Raw genomic sequence first — 26,301 nt, 5'->3', positions numbered from 1 at the left:
TTAGCCTGTTTCACCTGTTGCCACCTGTGTCACGTAACGCCATACTGCTGGTCAGAGAATTCAAGCTTTCTTGCCTAGATTCTCCAATGGTCGGGAGGAATCCAAGATCAGGGGAGCTTTCCAGATAATTGTGCTGGGAGCTGTCAGCTAGAAGGGAAAAAAAAAAAAGAAAAAGAGTGCCTTTTGGGGGGCCCCATTATACAAGAAACGAAAATGTTATGTTTGCTTTATCATCAGTTCTTCCGCTAACTGTTTGTTCTTTTTCCTTCTGTTTTCTTTCTCTAAAGAAATAAAGAGTTTAAACATAGGTAAGATGAAGAAGTCTTTCCCATATAATTTGATATGGTTCGTTTGCGTCCTTGTGTTTGCTTTTTGTTTTGTGCTTTCTTGTGTAATGTTGTATATTTTTATGTACCAAATATAGTAACTTTTTATGTGCTAATTGTGTGTTGTGGATATGATAAGCTTTAGCAATTATGAAATTCAGTCAAAAAGGAACCAAATAAGCTGACAGTAGTTAGAATTTCCGGAAGATGCAAGTGCAAGGTAATGAACCCTCAGCAAACTTTCATCCCGACTGCTCAGTGCGGTCCATACTTGGGCTAAACAGTTGAGGCAAACTTCTGGCTTTTGTAAATGCTGGACTGGGTTCACAAAAGCTTTAATGAACTGGAAACGGGTCAAAAACTCATTTTCAAACTCCTTAATGATTTTTTCCCCCTGGATATATGGTCACTTTAAAAAAAAAAAAAAAAAAAAAAACAAGTTAATTGCCAATCTGCTGGTCAGAATGAATCCAACAGTCAGATGCATTGGAAATTGTCATGGAATTCGATCACTTTTAAGTATTATGAAGGGTGTGAACTGAGTACTTTTTGTCTAAGTAGGCTTTGTCATTCAACTGCTCTGAGATGATCACCTAAACCATATTGGTCCAATTCACATATATGTGCATGTTGCTCTGGGGAGCTTCCTGTTACAACGTTAGGAAAACTCCAGGTTGCACTAAAATAGAAGAAAAGGGACCTTCTTTTTATTTGGAAGAGGAGGAAAAAACAAAGCAATGTATTTTAATACTCAAGGGAATCCTTCTCTTCACTCCTTGAAATGAAGTTGGCAGAGGCTCCTGCATGATGTTAGGTCAAAATTAGACAAAGAATAAAGCTGTACAAGATCATCAAAGTCAGTGCAAAATCCACGCGTAGGACTCCTCTGCCTTCACCATCTCAGGCACGCCCAAATTGGCTGGTTGTAGACACCCCCATTGGGCCAAATTTTTTAAAAGGCAGCAATGCCCCGGAAGGACACCCGCTTCAAACTTCCGTACTCCATCTGACCTTTGCCGTAGCCCCAGTGTGAAAGCATGGCCATCCATCTCCCTGAGCTCCTCTGCAGGAATGTTGATTGAAATGAGTTATGAGGCCCTGGGAAGAATGGGCTCCCAGCAAGAACTGACCCCACCCCCTCAACTGGCTGCTCTTCTGCCAGAGATTTTGAAAAGCCTCCTTGAATTGGGCTCCCTAGAAAGTCCAGAATTAATTATCTTGCTCACAGACAGGCACAGGTGTGCAGTGCCCTGATTCTTCTGATGATGGCACCAGCTCCTGTGTGGTCAGTAACGAAGTACAGCGTCTAATTAGAAAATGGCATGAATTTTCCCTTTCTGCCCTAATTTGTTTTGCATGTATGGATAGTCTCTCAAGACTTAGTAGCCAAAAAAAGAAGAAGGAAGGAAGGAAAGGAACCCAGGTAGCCTACTCTCCCAGACCTGTTATCTAGGCTGGAATTTTAGAAAGACCTTGACTTCTAGTTGATATGCCTTAATAGCAACCTGAGGAGAGGCTGGAATTAAAGACAGTCTCGGCACACAAACTGTTCCTGAAAATGGCTTCCTTGTTCTTTTCTTCCTTAACTCAGGGAAGAACCCAAATGGTGGTGTTTTCATTAGTAATTTACCAGCTACTGTCTACAGGACAGACGTATCCAACACTACCATCGCCCTCACCTTCCCTTCACCTTTCCCAGCTCCTCTCTTCCCATAATTCCAAACTACAGTTGAAAAATAACTGGGCGGGGTGGGGTGGGGAAGACCTGTGCTCATTTTAGGCATGTGGCACCAAAACCTAGTCTCCCACACTAGGACAGAGAGGCGTCTGCTGCCTGCATCCTAGGGGCAGGGATGCTAATCACCAATGTGGGAATAGCATGAGTACCCATTCTGGTCTCAACCTCCAGCCAGTGACAGACACTGCAGAGGGATGAAAATGTAGGGTTTGAGCCAAAAGGGTCATGAGTGATGCTCTGATTTGACTCCTTTATTACCCCAATAAGGAATCTAGGACCCATCGTGGCCAAAAGACTTCCCTAGGTTCACCCGCTGGGTCCAAGTTGAGTTTAGAGTTTCCTGTGTCTTAGTCCTGAGCCAAGTTTATAGATCTTACCCTGTCCTCGTCAGCAACACACAGGACAGCTGGACGCACGGCAGAGAAAGAGATCCAGGTCTCTGAGGCTTCATGCTCTCCTAATTCATTTCCCCCACCCTGAGGTATCTCTCTCCTAGTGTGTCTTAGGGTCCTGGCAGATCCTGGGCCATGCCTGTGACCTCACTGTTACCCAAGATATGAAAACTACATCTCCTTCCTTTACAATTCAGATTCTGGACATGATATCGGCAAGATATCACATGTCATCACACAAGATACCAACTTTGTTCATATCCACAACCGAGGAACAGTAGAGAAGGTCTGAGGCTGAGGACAGGGGATGGCTCTGGGGAGCTGCCCATCACAAAGTTAGGAAAACTCCAGGTTGGCCCAGTATTCATGATCTAGTACCTTGGAGGCACTGAGGGAGCATAGATTAAAAAGAGGACATTGTTGGGCTTCCTTGGTGGCGCAGTGGTTGAGAGTCCGCCTGCCGATGCAGGGGACGCGGGTTCGTGCCCCAGTCCGGGAAGACCCCACATGCCGCGGAGTGGCTAGGCCCCTGAGCCATGGCTGCTGAGCCTGTGCATCCGGAGCCTGTGCTCTGCAATGGGAGAGGCCACAACAGTGAGTGCGAGGCCCGCGTACCGCAAAAAAAAAAAAAAAAAAGAGGACATTGTCCCGTGGAAGCGTTCCTCAGCCCCACTTGCAAACATAGTAAACCCATGGGGTAAAGAAAGGAGGCTGGCACCCACAAGACACAAACACAAAAGCAGTATCAGAGTGAGATCTTTCGCAACAGCTAAATGAAGCAATGGTATTCTAGCATGAAGGAAAGCGATGCATTCTCTGATAGCGTGAGGAGCTTAAGTCCAATTAGAAGCAGCTAAGAGCCATGACATGTTAGAACACTAACTTACTACGTTAGATTCTTTCCAGTTCACTAAAGTGGAAGGACAGCGGAGGTGGGTAGAGTCTTGCTGGGATTTCTGTCATCTCTTTGATCCAGGAGGTCAGCTGCATAGCCCCTTATCATTCCTCTCTGTACTTCCTCTCCTAAAGCAACAACCCAGCACACAAGTACTATCTGGCGGTGAACCCTGTGTCCGGCTCTCTCTACGTGTCTGATACCAACAGTCGGCGAATCTACCGAGTCAAGTCTCTGAGCGGAGCTAAAGACCTGGCCGGGAATTCAGAAGTTGTGGCAGGGACGGGAGAGCAATGCTTGCCCTTCGATGAAGCCCGCTGCGGGGATGGAGGCAAGGCTGTGGATGCCACCCTGATGAGCCCTCGAGGTAGAGGCTGCAGAGGAAGAAAGCCCTTCCCCAAAGAGAGCTTGCCACACGCATGGCTCCCTCCCTGTTGGAACTGAACTAAGCCCAGGCAGTCCCAAACACAGCTTCCCCTAGAATAATTTAACTCTGCTAGATGGCTTTGGTGTGTGGGTGAATGTTTCTTAAAGAAACCGGATTTATTTATTTGAGGTAAACTTCATCACCCGCAAATGTCTTTAAGGCTGCAAATGGAAAGCGGGGTGGATTTGCTCCTGGAGATTGCTGGCTGCTGCCAATCACAGAGAGTCAGAAGGAAATGTTCGCTCCAAGAGCCAGAGCGCCAGCTGTGTGGGCTGCAGACAGAACAGAGCCGGGTAGGAGGGCCTCCAACCACTCCACAGCTGTTCTGTTAGATAATAGTGTATCTAAAGTCAAAAGCACAGTACCTGACATTTTGCAAATGCCCCATAATGGTAGCAATTAAGAATGGGTATCATTTCCAAGGGCCTGGATTTGGGGGCGGGGGGGGCGGGGGAGTGCAGTTCTTGGCCCTGATGGATCTCTGTTTGAAAAGGGCTAACTGAAGGTTAAGGGCATGTTTAAAAAAAAAAAAAAAAAAAAGGAAAAAAAAAGAAAGTTAAGGACCTGTCATTTGGAGGTCCAATTCTTGTTAGCATTTTTAGCTATGCTGAAAGCACACAGCAGCATGAAATAAGGACGGGGAGCCTTGGGCTTGCGCCCTGGGGTGAAAATGCAAAAGAAATAGAAGCTGCTGTCTGCCTCTTACCAAGGGAGTGCTAAGACCAGCATTCCCCCCAGAGTATCGATGGAGTCAAGGAGGCTTCATTGGGAATACTTCCTGGAGGATACTTGTTGACTTAGGAGTTTGTGACTGCAAGGGTCGCTGTTTCCCAACCTCACTGTTGCAGTCAGTTGTGAAGGGTATTCAAGTAATTTACTACCAGTAATTTTTTAAGCAGTGAACTTGGGAAAATAACATCTTTTCTAAAAAGAGCAGATGCAAAATGATCTCCCCATTCCTTCATTTGCAGCCTTAGTTCATTTGCAGCCCAAGGTTCGTTCTTTGGCTGCGTGGTGAAACAGCCAGTGCCCCAGGAATTAGGCAGATCTAGCACAGTGCCCCTGAGAAGGGGTATCACCTTAGAAGATTGAGAGCCACAGCTCTCAGTGTGCTACTCCAGTCAGGTCCCTAATCCAAGAAGGTAATGCCCGGTAGGGCATCTCTACCCCCCAACCCCATCCTGCCAGCCCTGCTCTTTGCCAAGAGACGCACTCCCACTGTTTGTCTTGCTCAGGTATTGCAGTTGACAAGAACGGGCTCATGTACTTTGTCGACGCCACCATGATCCGCAAGGTTGACCAGAATGGAATCATCTCCACCTTGCTGGGTTCCAATGACCTCACTGCTGTCCGGCCACTGAGCTGTGACTCCAGCATGGACGTGGCCCAGGTGGGACTCACTCACTCTCTGTCTGTCTCTCTTTCTTTCTCTCTTTCTCTCTCTCTCTCTTTCTCTCACTTCTCATCACTACGCCACACCTGGTTCTGGGCCTGAAGTTCTCACCTGGGGCCTGTTTGGGTCGGAAGTGGAGGGGGAGGAGGTGATATAGATACAGATCCCAGGTTTGTTTGCAGAAGGCTTCAGGTGAGCTAGACAGCAGGATGGAATGGGACATGTCAGATAGAAATGAGAGAGAAGTAGAAAAAGAGAATGGGAGAGGGAAATTCTGCCCAGAAGAGTGGAGCTGGTGATACACTCCAGCCATGGCAGATTATAGGGTAGGAGTTACCGTGTAATTACCTTTCTTCTTCATCATTATTGCAGGTTTGAGAATGTACCATACAGTATTACATGTCAATCAGAACTTCCCTGTTAATCTGAAATGATTGCATCCTCACTAGATAAACCTTTACTTTGCGCAGTAGTAACTAAAGCAGATCCCTCTGCCATGTTCCCCCAAGTGATAGTCTTTTAGTCCAGGTTCTTACCTGTTGGCAGAGAACAGAGGCTCACTCGAATGTACCACAGGAGAAATGGGACTTTATACTTCTTTTTTAAAACTTTTATTGGAGTATAGTTGATTTACAGAAACGGGACTTGAATATAAGGGTCTTCAAACAACCTGGAGTCTATGTTTACTCTTCCAAAAGGGCCTTTTCCACCCTCAGTCAACTTCATTAATTTCAGCTCAAGTTCCTCAACTAACTGACCACTAGTTACTGAGGTTTTCATTTCAGATTCTGCAGAGAAGGGATGTGTTTGGTCCAGTTTACTTTTTCAAGCAAACACTCAGGTTGTAGTTCGCTGGCCAGCCTGTGCATTGGCTGCCCTTGGGTCAGGGACACCTTCTAAACCGTGTGGCTTCTTGTCGTGAATCGGATAAAGATGCTAAATGAACCTAGGCTTCTCAGGGCCACAGCTTGGTGAGCAGAGTATGGGCTGCATCACACTAGCCCTCTGTGCTGTGAACCACCTAACTGTATGTGATGACTCTGACCCTGGTCCAGTTATCTGGGGCTGTCAAGAGCATCATGGGTAGAACTGGTGACCTACTCTAGCCATGGCCTACTCTAGCCACAGCAGTTGATAAAGCAGGAGATGTCTGTTCCAAGTTACTTCTTCGCTATTGCGTACACCCAGCATAGGCAATGAGCAAGTGGTTCCATGATGGGCGCGTCTCGTACAGTGTGTTAGTAAAAAAAAAAAAAAAAAAGTCAGTCTTTTCTCCCAGTTGCATAAAATCAATAGAAGTGCCCTGCACAGTTAAACACTGAGCACATTAGAGGCTATTCTTGAATTTGGTGCCATATCATCCACAGGTTCGCCTGGAATGGCCAACAGACCTTGCCATCAACCCCATGGACAACTCCCTGTATGTTCTAGAGAACAACGTCATCCTTCGCATCACCGAGAACCACCAAGTCAGCATCATTGCGGGACGCCCCATGCACTGCCAGGTTCCTGGCATTGACTACTCGCTCAGCAAACTAGCCATTCACTCTGCTCTGGAGTCAGCCAGTGCCATTGCCCTCTCTCACACTGGGGTCCTCTATATCACCGAGACAGATGAGAAGAAGATTAACCGTCTACGCCAGGTAACAACCAATGGGGAGATCTGCCTTTTAGCGGGGGCAGCCTCCGACTGTGACTGCAAAAACGATGTCAATTGCAACTGCTACGCAGGAGATGATGCCTATGCGACTGATGCCATCTTGAATTCCCCATCATCCTTAGCTGTAGCTCCCGATGGTACCATCTACATCGCAGACCTCGGAAATATTCGGATCAGGGCGGTCAGCAAGAACAACCCCGTCCTGAATGCTTTCAACCAGTATGAGGCTGCATCTCCCGGAGAACAGGAGTTGTACGTCTTCAACGCCGACGGCATCCACCAGTACACTGTGAGCCTGGTGACAGGGGAGTACTTGTACAATTTCACGTATAGTGCCGACAATGATGTCACTGAGTTGATTGACAATAACGGAAATTCCCTGAAGATCCGTCGGGACAGCAGCGGCATGCCACGCCACCTGCTCATGCCTGACAACCAGATCATCACTCTCACAGTGGGCACCAGTGGAGGTCTCAAAGTCGTGTCCACGCAGAACTTGGAGCTTGGCCTCATGACCTATGATGGGAACACTGGCCTCCTAGCCACCAAGAGTGATGAAACCGGATGGACAACTTTCTATGAGTAAGTAGATTTTTAAAGTAGTTCCTAATCGTACTCACCCTACCCTCGCTGGCGTCAGGACTGGCCGTCCGTGTAGCTTTTAGAATTGTTTACTCGGGTTGTCTTCCTAGCTTGAGTGCCCCAGGCTATTCCCGTCCCCTGACTCCTCAATGATTTGCACTGTTGGGTGTCTGGTAGTGAACATCCTCCCTCCAAGAGTTGGGAATGCCTGTTGCCTGCTTGCCCCTCCAATTTCAGGATATTGGACACGCACGGCGCCTGAGAGATCAAGTGTTGATTAACTTTGCTGATTATTCATGTTTGCCATGGGTGCGGAAATTAGAAACTAAAAAGCAGGATCCTGATGGGGCTCCTGTAATTTGCCAATAGGTCCAGCAACACACTTGATTGCACAGACAGGTAGATAAACTCTGAATTTCCTCTTTAACAGAAGCAGATCAATACAGATAAAGTGCTAGGTATATTAAAAGATGTGAGAGCTGGGCATATTTCCCCTAACAATTATCTCATATTTGATAGTCCCGCTGTTTGTTTTACCAAAAAGCTGTTTTCCCTCGCTCCTGCAGGCAGTTCTTGGTCCAGCTGCCTGCTGCTGCAGGTATTAACCAGTGGCATGCTGGTGGGAGGAAATTGCTAAGGCATGATTCGCTGGCTGAGACAGGGATGGAATTTATAAGTATCTGGCTCTCCTTGATGGTGAAGGATCTGGCTAACCACTATCTATTTGGAGTCGTTGCTTGCTTTCCGTCTAGGTGTTGCTGCCAGCTGAGAATTTAGTGAGTTGGCAAGGTGTTGTCACAGAAGGAAGGAGGGACAGGGGAGAGAACAGAAGACCTCATTGTTGACCAGTTTTACTTTCAGGGATGTGCACTTCCTGTTTGCATTCCAGTGGGTTTGGGAGAATGTAAAGGAAGCTGTTGCCACCTCCTGGAAACTGGCTGCACTGCAGAATTGCTTGCCCTTGCTCTCCTTCCTTCTTTGGGCCAAGCTGTCTTTCTCAGACTTCTGAAGCACCCTAATATCCTTCAGACACTGGGACTTGATCACACTTTATCAGCCAGTGACTCTGTCCCTGAAGGCACCATCTAAGTGCCGTCTTTAGCTCTCACACCAAGTTAGGCTAAAGCTATACTTTCACCCAAACGCCTCCTAGATTCTCATCTTCTCTTCTGGAAGTTGCACCTGAAGACTCAATGCATTTCAGAGAGACTTGGTGTCATCCTCAGGAGGCCAGTCTGAAGTAGGCCTGACTTAAGAGGCTCTAGTAACAAAGTTCATCTGGACTGAGGTGCATCCTGAGACAGGAACTCCAACTGGAAGAGTATCTTCCAGAAGGGGCCCCTAGCTGAATGAAAACAAGGTGAAGGCTTTTGTTTGTTTGTTTGTTTTTCCTAATGTTCGTTCAGAAGTTACATGGAAGCATACTTTTTTTCTCTCTTGATATGAAGAGCTGCTTTTTTTTCCATACTGTTGAGTTGGTAAATTATCATACCTTCTCCATTGTAGGGGTTCAGTGCGTATGGCTTTCTTGGCCTCCTAAACAAGATGGTAATTTTTTTCTGTTTTGTGGTATGTTTTACACATGGTCAGCAAGTTGGTTGTTTAAAAATCAGAGACAGACTCTACTTCCCGTGGGGACCGCAGTAGCCTTAGTGAAAACTTTAGAGAAAGGAGTTAACAGAGTGATGAACAAAACCACACAGAGGCCTTGAGGCTCTTAGAAAACAATCTGTCCTTCAGTGAGTGCTTGTAAGAGCACCTGCCTTCTGCATAGTGCTTTATAGGTAGAGAAGCCTTTCGCCCGCCCACCCATCACAACGACCTTCTAAGTACAGGTGTGATTATCCTCATTTTATGGATAAAGAAACTGAGGCTCAGAGACGTGAAGCCACCACCACCCCCGTCACCCCGCCCCCAAGGCCCCAGAGAGAGCCAGCGGTGCAGCAGGACTCCAATCCAGGTCTCCAAGTCTCGCCTTCTTTGCGTTACACACCAGTGTCCTGAAGCAGGGCTGTGAGTAGAATTGGGAACTCCTGCCTTCCTTTGGATTCCAAAAGGGAACTCACCTGTCCCAAAAGTTGGGGGAAGGTACGACCCCTAAAGACAAATTCCTCCTTGACTCTGGGAGCGGGAGAGAAAGGTGAGGAAAAATAACACTGTTGAATTATCCTGGCCCTATTCGATGGTCAGTCAGTTTCAGAAAGTTCCAGGAAGCCCCAGCCTTGGAATTGAACTTTCCCCAGATGTAGGCCACCGGGTCCTGATAGAAGATGTAGCCTGGTGGGTATATCTCTGAGAGAACACAGGTTTTCACAGCCTTCCCCAGAAGACAGCACAGTATACCAGAAAGCTCCCAGATCTTGGAGTCAGGAAGACAAGGATATGAATGCCATATACTTACTTATTGACTTTGGACAAGTTACCTAACCTCTCTGAGCCTCAGTGTCCATACATCTGTCAAGTGAGGATAATAATGCAAACCGTATAGGGGCACTGTGATAATTCACTGAGATGATATATTGCTACTTTTAGAAATTAGCAAAGCACCTGGCATATAGAAATCCAACGAAGGGTAGATGCTAATGGGATTGAGAGAAGCCGTTGATTTATCGCACCTCTATCTCTATCCCACCCCCTCAGATTCCAAAGAACCAATTGCATAGTGAATACAGGAGTCAGGTAGATGGAGATTCGTTTTGGAGAAGCAGAATTGAAGAATGCAGTTTTCACATTTGGTCTTTCCTTGCTACTCCACTTGGAATTTATCCCGCTCTCTCCCCATGCCCCCGTGCTTCTGCACCGCCCCCATCCCCTGCCAGGGCAGAGCCTGCCTTAGTAAACCTGGGGCCCAGAGGAACAGAAAACGCGTCACCCTCAAGGACAGGAAGAGAGACACTGTAAAGGGCTATTCCAGTCCTGAGCAACTCCTCCCAACCAAGCAACTGGGGAAGGAGTGAATATCGGATCAGAGGGAGGGAGGGAGGGAGGGATGGAAGTTGCCTTTCCACGGAGTAGGGTTCAAGAGTTACTTCCTGGAATAAGCAGGCGCTGCAATTCAAGGAGCCTGGAACGGGTCCCTTTAACTGTTACCTTTCTCCCACATCCTCTTTGTGATGGGAAGTGCCTCACAGAGAGCTCGGCAGGAATGGAGCAGACGTGGGAATGCCTTCTGGAAGTTCTGTGGTGTCTGCTAAGTTCTTGGACTGGGGGAGAGTGGCCTGTATTCCTGACAGTCACAGGACTGTACTTAAAATTACAACCACCACTACACGTGCTCTCTCTCTTCTCCCGCCTTGATTTCAATCCTTTCCACTGGTCACCATCTGACATACTCCATATATTTGTATTAATTATTATTGGGGAGTATAGTTGCTTTACAATGTTGTGCTAGTTCCTGCTGTACAGCAAAGTGAATCAGCTATATGTGTACATATATTCCCTCTTTTTTTGGATTTCCTTCCCATTTAGGTCAGCACAGAGCACTGAGTAGAGTTCTCTGTGCTGTACAGTAGGTTCTCATTAGTTCTCTCTTTCATACATAGTAGCAATAGTGTGTGACATACACTATAGTTTAGACTTCAGTTTATTTTGACTCTCTCCATCTAGCTTGCACACATCATGATGGCAAGGATTTTCATCCATTTTGTTCCTAGCCGTGTCCCCAGAGCCTTGAACGGTGCCTGGCACATAGTAGGAAGTCAGTGAATAGATGTTGAAGAAATGAGTCAGATGCAGCCTCCAGCCCCACATGAGTCAAGGCAGGACTGGTTCCACTGGGTTGCCGTGAGGTCCCATTACTGGAACTCATAACTCCTTGCCAGGATGTGCAGACTTATTTGCAAAGAGGCCTGAATCTGGAGATACTCACTCCATGGGTATAGGAAGCAGAATCTCCCTTAAAAGTTAAAGAAGATCTATTTTCTCCCTCTGGCCCCTGAGAGTCTGGCCTCAACCCCAATCCGCTCTTCCCCAAAAGTAGACTCTCCAGTTGCTACTGTTTATCTCACAATGAAGCGCAGCAATCTATACATCGTAGGTGTCCAGGTAATACAGTGGATTGGAATTAAATCGCTGCCTGGGGCTCCCAGAATACACTCCTCACATTGTCCCTGCTTGGCAGCAAGACTTGGGGACACTAAGCTCCCTATATCAATACATGTAGAATTGTTTAATTTTCTTATTTATTGAGGTAAAATTAACATATAACATTATATTAGTTTCAGGGGTACAACATAATGATTCAGTATTCGTATATATTGTGAAATGATCACCACAGCAAGTCTAGTTAACGTCTGTCACCATATACAAAAAAATGTCTTACTTGTGATGAGAACTTCCAGGTTCCACTCTCTTAGCAACTTTCAGATAGGTAATACAGTATTATTAACTATAGTTACCATGCTGTATATTAGAGCCCCATGACTTATTTATTTTAAAACTGAAAATGTGTACCTTTTAAAATTGATTTTATTGATGTCTAGGTGATTTACAACATTGTGTTAATTTCTGCTGTACAGCAAAGTGATTCAGTTTTACATACATATATATAGTCTTTTCATTATGGTTTATCACAGGATATTGAATATAGTTCCCTGTGCTGTACAGTAGGACCTTGTTGTTTATCCATTCTAATATGTAACAGTTTGCATCTGCTAATCCCAAACTCCCAATCCATCCCTCCCCCACCCAACCTTCCCCTTGGCAACCACAGGTCTGTTCTCCAGGTCTACGAGTCTGTTTCTGTTTCATGGATAGGTCCATTTATGTCATATTTTAGATTCCACATATAAGTGATATCATGTGGTCTTTCTGGCTTACTTAGTATGATAATCTCTAGTTCCATCCATGTTGCTGCAAATGGCACTATTTCATTCTTTTTTATGGCCGAGTAGTATTCCACTGTATATATGTACCCCATCTTCTTTATCCACTTCCCTGTCGATGGACACTTAAGGTTGCTTCTGTGTCTTGGCTATTGTGAATAGTGCTGTTTTGAACATAGGAGTGAGTGTATAGTTTTGTCTGGCTATACGCCCAGGAGTGGGATTGCTGGATCATATGGTAACTCTATTTTTAGTTTTTTGAGGAACCTCCATACTGTTTTCCATAGCGGCTGTATCAATTTACATTCCCACCAACAGTGTAGGAGGGTTCCGTTTTCTCCACCCTCTCCAGCATTTCTTACTTGTAGACTTTTTAATGATGGCCGTTCTGACCGGTGTGAGGTGGCACCCCATTGGAGTTTTGATTTGCATTTCTCTAGTAATTAGCGATGATGAGCATCTTTTTATGTACCTGTTGGCCATCTGTGTGTCTTCTTTGGGAAAGTATCTATACAGATCCTCTGCTTATTTTATAATCAAATTATTTGCGTTTTTTGCTATTGAGTTGTATGAATTCTTTATATATTTTGGATATTCTTCCCTTATCAGATAGGTGATTTGCAAATATTTTCTCTCATTCAGTGTAGTGCCTTATTTTGTGGATGATTTTCTTTGCTGGGCAAAAGCTTTTTAGTTTGATATAATCCCACTTGTTGGTTTGTGCTTTTATTGCCTTTGCTTTTGTGTCAAATGCAAAAAAAACAAAATCACGAACACTAATGTCACAGAGCTTACCGCCTATATTTACTTCTAGGAGTTTTATAGTTTCAGGTCTTACAGTCAAGTTTTTAATCCCTTTGGGTTAATTTTGTGAGTGGTATTTTGTGAGTGGCATAAGATAGTGTTTCATTCTTTTCCATGTGGCTGGCCAGTTTTCCCAACACCACTTTTTGAAGAGACTGTTCTTTCCCCCATTGTATATTCTAGGCTCCTTTGTCATAAGTAAATTGACCATGTGTGTGTGGGTTTATTTCTGGGCTCTCGATTCTGTTCCATTGGTCTGCGTGGCTGTTTTTTATTCCAGTGCCACACCAAATGAAGTCAGGGAGCATGATGCCTCTGGCTTTGTTCTTTCTTGATTACTTTGGCTAGTAGGATATCTGTGGTTCCATACAAATTTTAGGAGTGTTTGTTTGGTCTATTTCTGTGAAGAATGCCATTGGAATTTTGATAGGGAATTGCTTTGAGTAATATGGACAGTTTAATTCTTCCAATCCATGAGCATGGACTATCTTTTCATTTATTTGTGTATTCTTTGAGTTCTTTCATCAGTGTCTTATAACAGTGTACAGGCGTTTTGCCCCTTTGTTAACTTTATTCCTAGGTATTTTATTCTTTTCTTGATGCAGTTCAGATTTTACATATTGATTTTTGTATCCTGCAGCTTTTACTGAATTTATTTATTCCAACAGATTTTTGGGTGAAGTTTTTAGGGTTTTCTCTATGTAATATGATGTCATATACAAATAATGACAGTTTAACTTCTGCCTTTCTAATTTGGATGCCTTTTTTCCCTTGCCTAATTGCTCTGGATAAGAAGACTTCCAATACTATGTTGAATACAGTGGCATCCTTTGTCTTGTTCCTGATCTTAGAGGAAAAACTGTCAGCGTTTTACCATTGTGTGAGATGTTAGCTGTGGGCTTTTAGCATGTTGAGGTATGTTCCCTCTATACCCATGTCGTTGAATTTTTTCTGCATCTATTCAGATGATAATACGGTTTGTTCCTTCATTTTGTTAATGTGGTATTTCACATTGATTGATTTGCCAATGTGACCCATCCTTGCATTCCCTAGAATAAATCCCACTTAATTATGGTGTATGAGCCTTTTAATGTACTGTTGAATTCGGTTTGCTAATATTTTGTTTGTTGAGGATTCTTGCATTTATGTTTAGAGACACTGGCTTGTAATTTTCTTTTCTTGCAGTGTCCCTAGCTGGTTTGGGTATCAGGGTAATGCTGGCCTTGTAAAATGACTTTGGAGTGTTCCCTCCCCTTTATTTTTTGGAAGAGTTTGAAAACTCTTCTTTGAATGTTTAGCAGAATTCACCAGTGAAGCCAAGTGAGCCTGGACTTTTGGTGGGAGGTTTTTGATTCCTGATTCAATCTCCTTACTAGTAATTGGTCTGTTCAGATTTTATTTGTTCATTATTCAGTCCTTTAATTTGTGGAACACAAATTAAAGAGCATAAAGCTGAGCATAAAGTTGCTGTTCTCACTAACTAACTTGGGAAAGCATGATTAAGTACCCCCTGCCTAAGGTGAAATGTATGCTTTCAGGTGTATCAGTGGGTAGTAGAAAAAAGCATCACCGTTTGTTTCTCAGGGCAGGCTGGAGCTTTGATGACTGTGACGAGGAGCCTCAGCGTGCTGCACCACCTGGCCACCCCACCTGCCAGTTTCTCTTTCTCTGGCACCATGAGTCTGTCCCTTGTGTGGTTCTGAGTGTTGGGGAAGCCTTCAGTCCCAGGAACTGTGCTTCTAACCAGTGTGTCTGTTCTCCAGCTATGACCACGAGGGCCGCCTAACCAATGTGACACGCCCCACGGGGGTGGTGACCAGCCTACACCGGGAAATGGAGAAATCCATCACCATTGACATTGAGAACTCCAACCGTGATGACGATGTCACTGTCATTACCAACCTGTCTTCTGTGGAGGCCTCCTACACAGTGGTACAAGGTAAGCCCCTCACCTACCACCACCCTTCAACCCCAGACTCAGCCAAGGCCAGAGGTAGGTGTGAGTTACCAAGCCTGGGAGGACTTCCAGAGACCTCCCACCCCTCAGCTTGCTATTTTAGTCCATAGCAAACTAACTCTGCAAGAGGTCAATCTTGTAGAAAAGGACTTAATCAATCAGATGCAGGAGAATATCATCTATACCGAACCAAGTGGCTGGATAGTTGGGAATGTCTACATATTTATGTGAAAATGTCCGTTTTCATCCCTCTGTACGCTGCCCCCACCTCTCCATCACCAGCACTCCCCACCAACCCAACACACACAGTTACCTTCTCAAAGGTGGTTTTAGTCTCTTGAGCCCACCTGTTTTTCGGTCCCATTCTGATTCTCCCTTTCTTCCAAGCGTTTGTGTGATGAGTGGGGTTGTTACAGTCACAGAGCCCTTTAGCAGTCTCTTGCCAAGACCTCAAAGGTTTCTGACCACCTCGTGGTTACTCTTGCTGTTCGACATGACATACAGTCCAGGACAAGTGCACAGGCTGGCAAGAAAAGGAACTGCGCAGGTAATGAAGATATAATGTCAGTGGGCTAGCCCATTGGCCGAGGATAAACGTGTCCTCTCGGTAGATAAATGGTGTCATTGCTGGACTATTTATCCCACGACAGAGCCTGTTTCCATGACTCTGTTTCTGCTCTGCCAGATGATTAACGATGTAGATTTTGTCTTTCTGCACGAGGGCTGCAGTCGTGACAGGTGCACACTTGCACACTACCCCAAAAGCCAGCGCCTCTAGAGGCCAGGCCAGCTGGACTCCTCTGCCCAAATAATCAGGAAGCATCGTATCTATAAAAGGAGTCTCCGACTCACATTTCCTACCTGGAACTTTTCGATAAAGGAAAAGGCCAGAAGTCTGATTGAATGATTGACTAGTGTAGATTCCATTTGGGAAGACACACACGTTATCAGCACCCGCTGGCTCGGTCTCCCTCTTGCTAGTTGAGTCTCTTCAGATTCCTCTGGAGTGGAGATGGCATCATGGTGGAGTCAGCAGCAAACGCATGAGGGGCAAGAAGGTTGCTTTTTCTCTTTGTTTTCTCAAAGAATCCTAGACTTGATTTGCAGTGGAGCTGACCTATGGTAGACCATCAGCCTCAGGTTAGAGGGTAGGCGAAAGGAGAAAAAAAATTTTTGTAAGTAGTTTTCCTTTATTTTGTTCCATTTAAGTTAAAATATATATGTTAAAGATCGGGGATTTGATTGACACGAATTGTGTAGGCAAGAGGTGTCTTTAAATGTACTCCTCATAGTCTTCCGTGAGTAAAAGAAAAATATCACAGCATAATTATTTCTGGAGTGCCACATATTAATAATGTTTTTCTTTCTGTGGATCAGTGGCATCTCTGCTACTCACCTTAACACTGCGTGTGTGCTAATTGAAGGCAGCCTTACACTGACAGCTGCAAAGTACCATGGAAACCTACAAAAATAGGGGTTCTGTTCTCTTGTGACTAACAGAGTGGATAATATATTTCCCTCTCCCCGCCCCCACTTACATTTCTCCAGATCAAGTGCGGAACAGCTACCAGCTCTGCAACAACGGTACCCTGCGGGTGATGTACGCCAACGGGATGGGCGTCAGCTTCCACAGCGAGCCCCACGTCCTAGCGGGCACCATCACCCCCACCATTGGGCGCTGCAACATCTCGCTGCCCATGGAGAATGGCCTGAACTCCATCGAGTGGCGCCTAAGAAAGGAACAGATTAAAGGCAAAGTTACCATCTTTGGCAGGAAGCTCCGGGTAAGTCATTCCACCCAACTTGTCCCCACAAAGTGGTAGGGGACACCCCCTTTCCTCCAGAGCTGAGGCCATCTCCCAGTTCCCAAGCTTCCATTGTGCCTTTCTCTCTTCCCTGAGAGAGACACGTGAGCCACATCCTGCTGGGACTCAGACCTCGGAGAAAACGTTCTGCATTTCCTAGGACTAGAAAAGCTGGGGATTTACCTTAAGCTATAAGCAGAGAACCCTCTGGTCTTCTTTTCACACTCGCTATCTTCTCTGTCAACTTTCACTGTTTGCCCAACTCAACAAATGAATTGGTGCCCATAGCTACCGTACTGACAGTTTTATAATGTGCGCTTTACGCTCAAGGAGTGGACAGTCCGGTAGAATGTATAAACCTCAGGATAATCCGATGGGTTAAGTGAGTAGAGAGAGGAACATCCAGGGCTTGGTGGCATCACAGAGGAGGTGCTACCATCCAGCCTGCAGGCATCAGGGAAGGCTTCCTAAGAGGAAGTAACAAGCAAACTGCAGCAGGAAGTTTTAACCAACTCTAGCTTCCCCAGACTAGGTAACGTACCCACAAGTTACAGCTTTAAAAACCAATATATAACATGTATTGAGGACTTTTATGATGAGAGCACTACATTAAATGCTTTACTTGTATTATCTTACTTTCAAGAGCCCTGTGGGAGTAGGTGTTACTATCTCCCTTTTTCAGATGACGAAACAGAGGCTCTGGGACGCTAAATAACCGGTCCAAGGGTACAGCGGCTAGCAAACAAACAGCAAAGCCAGGACTCAGCCCCAGTTCTGTCTGTCTGTCTGTCTCACTTGCCAGGATTCTTAACCAGCAGGCCTCACAGCCTACTGATTAGAGCAACAGTCATCCAGATAATCTGGTTCCTGCTCTGTTCACTTACGTGGCATCAAAAGGGACTGGTTCTTACCATCAGGCTCTCCCTCACACTGGGGAGAATCCTCGGGATCTCGGTCTTCATCAAAGTCAGCACCTATTTATTGAGCCAGGCACGGTGCTATGCGCTGGAGCTACATGGCACAACAGGGGCCGCAGATAAGAAGTCAGTTAACAGATCAAATCATTGCAGATTGAGATACTCACCAGGAAGATGGTAAATAATGCAATACGGCAGGGTTTAACACATGCTTTGCTTTGGAATTCCTGAGATTAGAAGGCTGACGCTCAACAAAACCTGGGTCATAACTTCTGCCGTGTTATTGGCTTGAAATCCAGCCAGCCCAGGTGACCTCCCTGCAGAGCCAGGCCACTCCATGTTAAGCTTCCGCCCTCGCCTTTGTCTGGCTGGAGTTTAATTCTCCACGTTAGGTTATCAGCAGTCGCCCATGTTTTTCTTCCTCTGCTGGTATCTGCAAAGTTGCAAGCTGCAGTATCTTCCTAAAGACAAAAATGAAATGAGATTAGTAGCTAAATCCTTAATGACTGGATTTCAGGGCTGTATAATTGATTTTTGATACACTGCACCATAGACGTTGATTAGAAATAGTAATCGTGCCTTTTCTCTGATAAATCAGTGATGCATTTTGACTAAAAGTTTTCAAAATAAAGATAAATGCAGCCCTAAAATAAAATGGCTATAATCCCAACTCTGAATATTAAAAATCGTAATAATGGTACTCATGGTAATTAGCAGAAGTTAGGCACGCAAGTCTCATAACTGAATTTCTGCCAGGGTTAGATTTGCTGGCATCATGTTTATGCAAATCGAAACACAGCTTTATCTATCAACACCTCAACATTTAATTGTCTGGTGTTAGTTCCTGTAACAATAATCACATATCCATTTAGCTCTCTTAAATGAAAATCACTATGAGATTATAACAGGTTGAGTGGACTGAAAATGTAATTTGAAAATGAGGGAGAAAGCCTGGAATTTATTTGCATCTCATTTAGTTTAATTCAATTCATAAATTGTTTAGTGAATGAAATAAAAGCAACTCCTGGAAATTGCCAGGGAGCAGGTGGGAGAAGGTAGAGAGGGAAAGTGGAGTGTCACATGTGAGTCGTGTGACGTGAGCTATCCCGGAGGCCAGGATGTCAAGGGAAGGGGTACGTCACTGTATCAGCCAGGGGAGGATGGGGTGTGATCGGTTAACAAATGTGAACAAATAAGCCCTGAAATCAGGGCTTAATGAGCAGGGCTAGACAGGGCAGGCATCACTGCCATCCTCCCTGGTGAGAACACAGTGGGGTGACTTCAACTTAACTGCAAGGAAGCTCAGGAAATGGTGTCTTTCTGCATGCCTAAGGAGACAGACAATGAAAGGAGATTTGGTGACCACGTAGCAGGGTCCCTGCCATCCCGATCAGGGCTGAGGGTTGCTTCATAGAAGAGTTGGAATCAGTTCTACAGAGCAGTAGGAATTAGCCAGGCAAAGATATATCAGCAAGGGGTGGTCACACAGAGTGTCGCCTGTAAAAAGGCAGAGAGGTCCCAAAGAAAAGGAATGTCATTGCAGAAAACTAACTCAGTGTGGCCAGAGAGTTGGTCGGGGTTAGGGTGGGAAGGGAATGGAAGGGCATAGTTTGCTAGGCTGGCATTTATCCTGAGGACAGTGGCGGGGCTGTTCCAGGGTTTGGTTAGCAGAGCGACGTGTTGGGATTTGTCGCGTTAGAAAGACCTCTCAGGCTTCCTCGGGTGCAGAGGAAGATAGATCAGACGGGGGACAGGATAGGAGGAGAGGGGTAATCCAAACAAGAAACGAAATCATTAGCAGAGAAGACAGAGGGACATCTGAGAGCTACTGAGCACACACAATTAACAGGATTTGGCAGCTCGCAGGGTTGCTGTGTCGTGCTCACCTTTTAAGGGGCCCCTTCCGTGATCATGTAGACTGAGAAGCCGAGAAGCCCTTCAGGGGCTGGCCTGCCAGGCTCTGTGGAGGGAAGAGGCAGGGCACTGAACCCCAAGACAGAGATGTGAGATTCTGACAGCCCCAGTGCAGCCACCTGCAACGGGGAAGAAACTGAATGAACTTGCAGGTGCTACCACTGAAGCAGCACCATGTAATCGTTGCTCCCCACCCGCCGTGGATAAGAAGGGGTTTGGAGAGCATCTCTGGTGTGGTGACTGAAGGTCTTGTGCATTGAGGCAAATCGCCTGACCTTCCCCAGGGACTGGCAAGCTCCCGGCAGCCTGGCCAGTTGAGTGACGTGAGGGCTCAAGGCTCTGAGCATCCCTGGAGTTTACCGAAAATCTCGGTGAAGATATTACCATAGAACAGTACCCAGTGAAACTAGGTACCCCTTCCTCCAGCATTCCAGCCAAGGGCACCTCTCAGGTGAGGAACGCATCAGCAGCTCTTACATGAAGGCTGGTGAAATGTAAAATAGTGGATGGATGGACCGTGGCCACCCGCTTCCACCACAATCTTTATGGCTTGGTTGCTTTGGCAACATCTCGAGAGGCTGTCCATGCCCAAACTCAAAGTAGGGAAGGTCTTCATGATGCCTCCCAAGGATTTCTCCAGGAATCTCACTTGAAAGAGTCCTCCTCCCTCAGGCCCTCACCACCCACCACCCTTTCCTGTTTCCTCTGGCCTTCAAAAAACTCACAAAGCTGTTACATCAGGGTACCTGTAAGCTCCATGAGCACGAGGACCATCTCACCGCTGTATCCCTGGTGACAAGTGCCATGGGATGGGCATTCAGACAGTGGGTGACAAAGGAAGGTATGATGACCATGCCCCCTTCTAAGGCGCCTCCTTGGAACATGCTTAGTGCATAAATGCCTCCATATCTGTCAGGGATCTTTCCACTGCAAGAGACAGGAAGTGCACTCAAATTAGCCCAATTAAAAAGGGCATGCGTTGTCTTGCCTCGCGGGCCGCTACCAGAGAAGAGCTAGCCTTAGCGACTTCACCAGCTCAAATGATATCATCAGGCTGACATCCTTCTCTCAGCCCCCTTCCATCTCTTAGCAGTATTTCCCTTGACACTTAGCCTAATTTACCCCTACATTCGACTGGTGACCTCTTCACCCTGGGAGTCAGGCAGACTTGGCTAAAGATGACTCCAGACTGATATACCAGTTCAGCTTAGTGACCCAGGGGGAAGAGGAAGCAATCTCTTACAGAATTAAAATCTAAAATCCCTTGGAAGAACTCTGAATGGCCTGGCACAGATGAAATGGCAGTCACACCCCGGGGCCAATCACTGGTCAGGCAGGTGGGGGTCTGTGATTGGCTGGGTCACACGTGGACATGTGTCTCGTGTGATGGACATCTCAGTAAAAACTCCTAGATGGGGAAACCTTAGAGAAAGGGGGTGCTACACCCACAGAAGGAAGAGATGGTTAAATCACACTCATACACACCCAGGTATATTCTTCATCCTCCCCCCCCTCCAAAGCCTAATCATAAAGCGAACTTCTGGTCCTGAGGACCTCTTAATGCATTAATGCTCCTCCCCTCGAGCAAGACTTTTTTCTAGACTTTTGGAAGAGAGAACTGAAACCTCCTCCTGTTACGATTTAAAATTTCTGCTCTTTCCTAAGATGGGTTTAGCGCGTGATTCTCTCTGATAAGGAAGGCATATAACCACCCTCTAGGATATTTCCTCCTGATTATGATTTACATAGAGATTGCAAAAGCAAGAAACAGCTACATGTGTAGGTAGCAGAACAAAAGGAAAATTGCTTCCCAGATAATCTTCCATCATGATACTGGTATTAGTGTTATTAGTATTCCAGGAAGTGGGAGTTAGTAATTTTGTTTTGGTTTCTGTATGATTAATATGACATTGCAATTACACGTTGGCTCATGTTACTTTTACTTTTGTGGCAAATGACAGTGACGCAGGAACAAGGTGGGGGGCGGGTGTGCATGTGTGCCTGTGAACGCACGCACGTGAACTCAGTTCTGCATGGAACCCACTCAGGTAGGTCTGTTAACATATGCAGTCATCGCAAGAGCCTGAATTTTATCAGCCCTCCCTGCCACAGTGCATTCATTCTACACCAACCAACGTTTTATTTTTTCAAACACCTATTGCGTTCCTGGCACTGTACGAGGCACTGAGTGTATGTTAGTGAACAGACAAGACACTGAATTCTGAGCAGTGCTCGTGCAGGCAGAACTTGCTATAGATGTAATATTAACTTAAATAATATATAATTGGAAGGGTAAGCCTCTGCAAAATATATTCAACAATGTATCCCCCAAGCAAACATTACTTTCGGATGACTTGCTTGCTGTTTTGATTGGTGCAATGGAAAAGTGGAAAGACCCTCATGGAGCTTTATGCTGTAGCAAGGGGAAACAGATGATAATCAAATAAGTTACAAATAGTGTAAAGAAATGGTGATGGGTGCTGTGGAAAAAAAAAACTGGTTGAGATAACAGGGAGTGTCTGATTTAGGTTAAGGCCACTCTAGGAAGATGACATTTGGGGTGAGAACTGAATGAAGAGTAGGAAATTTTCAGGAATGGAATGGCAAGAAAGCCTTCTGTGCTAAGGTAGCAGCATGTGCAAAGGCCCTGAGGCAGAACATGAGCCAGTGTAGCTGGAGCAGACTAGCTGGCGGGGTGGTGAGGTCAAGGGATTGGGGCCTGACTGGTGCTGCTAAGGATCTTAGAAGCATAGACGTCCTCCCCAGATGTACCCACTGTTGAACACAAAGGAGCATTCATCTGCAGGCTGGACTGCCTTCCCTGCTTCTGAGGGGCTAGGAGACACGCAACATACTTGAATTCTACAAGTTCAGGTTGCAGGATGACAAGTCCAAGTCTGTTCAGGTCGTCTGGGCTGAGGCTCCATATCAGACACCCCTCCTCTCTGCCACATCCCTACCTATGGACCACCTGACCCCACTAGAACACTCCCACAGCATCAGAAGTGAGGTTCTCTGCCTGGGCAGGGCCCTCGCTTACCACCCGAGCTTTCACCTGCTGACTGCCCCCTCTGGACTATTCTCCCTGACTCATCTCCTGCCCTCACCTGTGAAGTCTCATACTTTGGGCCCCACTGGGGCAGCAGTTCCTCTGGGAAGCTGGCCTCGTCCGTCCAGTTCTGGCTCCGTGTCCCTCCTCCGTTCCCATAGTGCCTTCCTCTGTTCACTCATCACCACACGATGTTTTTCATTGTTGGTTCGTGTGTCTTTATCCTCCTCTGACCTGTAAGGTCATGAGGTCAGGGGCCCTAACTGTCCTGCTCTAGTTTAAATATTGGTCACATTAACAAGCACAGAGTAGGTGCTCAGTCAATGCTGAATGAGTGGATGTGATTTTAAGTTGACATCATGAAAATCCTCTCCCTCCAACCTCTGTCTATTAAGTTCTAGGTCTCGGGGGTTCCTCCCAGAATGACTCCAATTGCTCTTTAGAATGAAGGAAGCCTTTCAGATTCTTGGAAGTCACGAATGTCCTGCTCACATTTTCTCATCACGAATGTCCTGCTCACATTTTCTCATCTCAGTTTTTCATATTAGAGCTGAGATCATCAGAGCTGCCAGCGTGCTTATACTTGGTCTAATTCAACCCCCTTACTCACAAATGTTTGAGCACCAAGCGTGTTCCAAAATAATAGAGACACTAAGAAAAATAAGATAAAGTCTCTACCCACTAGGAGCCCACAGGCCATGACAGATAAGGAAACTGAGGCATGACCAGTAAAGGTTCTGCTTTGTAATGACAAAACTGATCAGTGTTAAGACTGCAACTCAGGGCTTCCCTGGTGGCGCAGTGGTTGAGAATCTGCCTGCCGATGCAGGGGACACGGGTTCGAGCCCTGGTCTGGGAAGATCCCACATGCCGCGGAGCAACTAGGCCCGTGAGCCACAACTACTGAGCCTGCACATCTGGAGCCTGTGCTCTGCAACAAGAGAGGCCGCGATAGTGAGAGGCCCGCGCACCACGATGAAGAGTGGCGCCCGCTTGCCGCAACTGGACAAAGCCCTCACACAGAAACGAAGACCCAACACAACCAAAAATAAAAGTAAAATAAACAAACCAATGAATGAACCGACATTTAAAAAAAAAAAAAACTGCAACTCAAATTCAGGTCTCTCCACCTTTCTACCTCACTGCCATCCAAAATAGCAAATCATCCAAAAATCATGTTTGCTTGGGGAATACATTATTTAATGTGTTTGCAGAGGCTTACCCTTCTAATTATGCATTATTTAAGCTAATATTAAATTTATAGCAAGTTGGGCCTCCCTGGTGGCGCAAGTGGTTGAGAGTCCGCCTGCCGATGCAGGGGATACGGGTTCGTGCCCCGGTCTGGGAGGATCCCATATGCCGCGGAGCGGCTGGGCCCGTGAGCCATGGCCGCTGAGCCTGCGCGTCCGGAGCCTGCGCGTCCGGAGCCTGTGCTCCGCAACGGGGGAGGCCACAACAGTGAGAGGCCCACATACCGCAAAAAAAAAAAAAAAAAAAAAAAAAAAATTTATAGCAAGTTGTTACGTCTGCTCCATCCCTGATCCCATCATAGCATGGAGTCTTGTATGGGAGCTGCTTTTTAAATCCCAGAGGACTGACCCAGAAAGGAAATGAAGATGTCATCTAGGCCAGGCTTTTCCTCTGGGCGGGTGAATAACTAAACTCTCCAAGCAGGGCGGTCTGCTTTTCAGCTTTCCCAGACATGGAGAATCTCTTGCCCTCCCTCACTAATCTTTTCTGGGTTTCCCAGACGTGAAGTGGGATGGGCAAGGGATTCCACTGTAAGTCTAACTGAGGTCTCTCCTGCTGTGCTACAGTGCCATTTCCAGGAGGGGATCCAGCCCAGCGTTCACTTCCTCTTTCCAGTTTCTCGATTCGCCAGCTCCCAACGTTGCCCCTCAAGCTAAGTTAGAGTCACCAGTTATAGGCCCAGCAGGGCCATTTTAATGACAGCGTTTCCTTTTCTCAGGGTTTTTTTTTTACAAGGCTCCTTGTGACAGGCGTGTGCCTGGAGAGATCAAAACATTCTGGAGGGAGATTCCACATCGGGAAACTACTTCCCAAAGTCTGCCCTCTGCAAAAATAAAAACCATGCTAAAGAGCTGAGTTTTATTAACTGGGCAAGCCAGGCTGAGGAAAATGCCCAATAATTAAAAATAATGGCTTCCTTACAAACACAAAATTGTATTAATTTAAAAACCGGTTTCTCTATCACTGAATACCTACTGAGCTGGCTGGGAAGGGAATTATGCTGATCCTGGCAGTGAAAATAATTCAAAATAACTTTTATGTTCTCCAGGAAGCCTGAAGGTTAATTTAAATATTTTTAGATGGAATTCAGAATAAGAGAACAGTGTGGCTAAATGAAAGCTCCTGCACACTCTGAAGTTGGGCGCAGGTGCCTATGAAGAGAGGAGCATGCCTGTCAGACCCTCCAAGATCTCGAACCCCATAGCCCAGGCACCTCCTCTTTAATAAAGGGACCCTCACAATTAAACATATTTGACTAGATTATACGGCGGGCCTGAACTCCTTGACTCAGCTTCCAGTGAATTTATTATATTTAAGTATTAGAAGGATCAGGCATTTTTATAGAAATTATGTATTTCAAAAGTTAACTCAGCGACATCACCAAGATGGGAACATAGGTCATCCCTGACTTTGCCCTCACAAGCACAGCAGCTAACAAGGATTCATATGGACAGGAAACCACCAAGAGCATCCTAGAACACAGGGTGAGGCTGAGCCACACCCCACCCCACCCCACCCCCACGCCTTGCACCACAGAGATCAAGACGTGTATCAGAAGGGTAACAAGAGCAGCTGCACACTGACTGCATTGCCCCTCCCCCAGGCCAACACAGCTCCACTAGTGGGAAAAGAGAGCTCGTGGGTGACATCTGGGACCCTCAGCATTGTGAGCTGCTTTGTGAGAGCGGCTACCCCACAGGGACTGCAGGAGAATCTGCAGGGCTCAACCACTGGGGAGCTGATCCTGATGGAGAAAGAGGGAGGGGCTCGCAACAACCGGCACTCAGATCTCGGTAGACCGAGCCCCTCCCTGCAGCGTCCAGGTAGTAATCACAACCAGCAGCTTTGCTCAGCTGCAGAACCAAATCAGTCTGAGCAGGGAACTTGGCAGGGTGCAAGCCAGGTCCTCAAACAAGGAGTTTTACCAGCTCTGGAGGCTGATCTGCCCACTTCCCCCTCCAAGGCATGGAAACCCAGTAATGCTCAAGCCAGGAGGCAGGCAGGCAGAGCTGATTGCCCCAGAGCAAAGTCAGTACCAGGCATGGAGGGTTCCCCTGATATGCCCAGACAGGGGGAGTTCATTCACAGCTCCATTGCTGCTAAGTGTAGCTCTTGGCCCCTTCCAACCAGAAAGCCTGTTCAGAAAATTTGGGAGATGCCTGAAATGGACCCTCCTGCCCCACCCAGGCATGAGAGCAGACCCTAGGCCTACCAGCTGCTGAGTGTGTCTCCCCACCCTGACTGGCCAGGGGGACTGGTGGGAACATGTAGAGGCTGTATAGCACAGCAAGCTCGAACAGAGGGGTGGGCAGGCAGAGTTGATAACCTGCAAAGCAAAGCCAGTGGCCCTATTTGGCCAGGGAACTTG

The 26,301-nt window shown here is 46.3% G+C and overlaps 1 protein-coding gene across 7 annotated transcripts in view; it reads left to right on the top strand.

Annotated features, from left to right (window-relative positions):
• The window catches only part of TENM2 (teneurin transmembrane protein 2), a 1,009,203-nt gene that overhangs the window by 941,451 nt on the left and 41,451 nt on the right, over positions 1-26,301 (top strand). For 6 of the 7 annotated variants that reach the window (XM_060094960.1, XM_060094959.1, XM_060094962.1 and 3 more), the window contains 6 exons: positions 288-308; positions 3,486-3,718; positions 5,014-5,168; positions 6,539-7,413; positions 14,804-14,979; positions 16,546-16,781. In XM_060094960.1, coding sequence (XP_059950943.1) covers positions 288-308; positions 3,486-3,718; positions 5,014-5,168; positions 6,539-7,413; positions 14,804-14,979; positions 16,546-16,781 — 1,696 coding nt within the window. The remainder of the gene's footprint in view (positions 1-287; positions 309-3,485; positions 3,719-5,013; positions 5,169-6,538; positions 7,414-14,803; positions 14,980-16,545; positions 16,782-26,301) is intronic. The other variant, XM_060094965.1, reaches the window with a different exon arrangement.

The sequence above is a fragment of the Mesoplodon densirostris genome, chromosome 3 (assembly GCF_025265405.1).
Source record: "Mesoplodon densirostris isolate mMesDen1 chromosome 3, mMesDen1 primary haplotype, whole genome shotgun sequence".
Lineage (NCBI taxonomy): Eukaryota > Metazoa > Chordata > Mammalia > Artiodactyla > Ziphiidae > Mesoplodon > Mesoplodon densirostris.
Note: the sequence above shows the minus strand (reverse complement) of the source record. Positions and strands in the feature narration are given on the sequence as shown.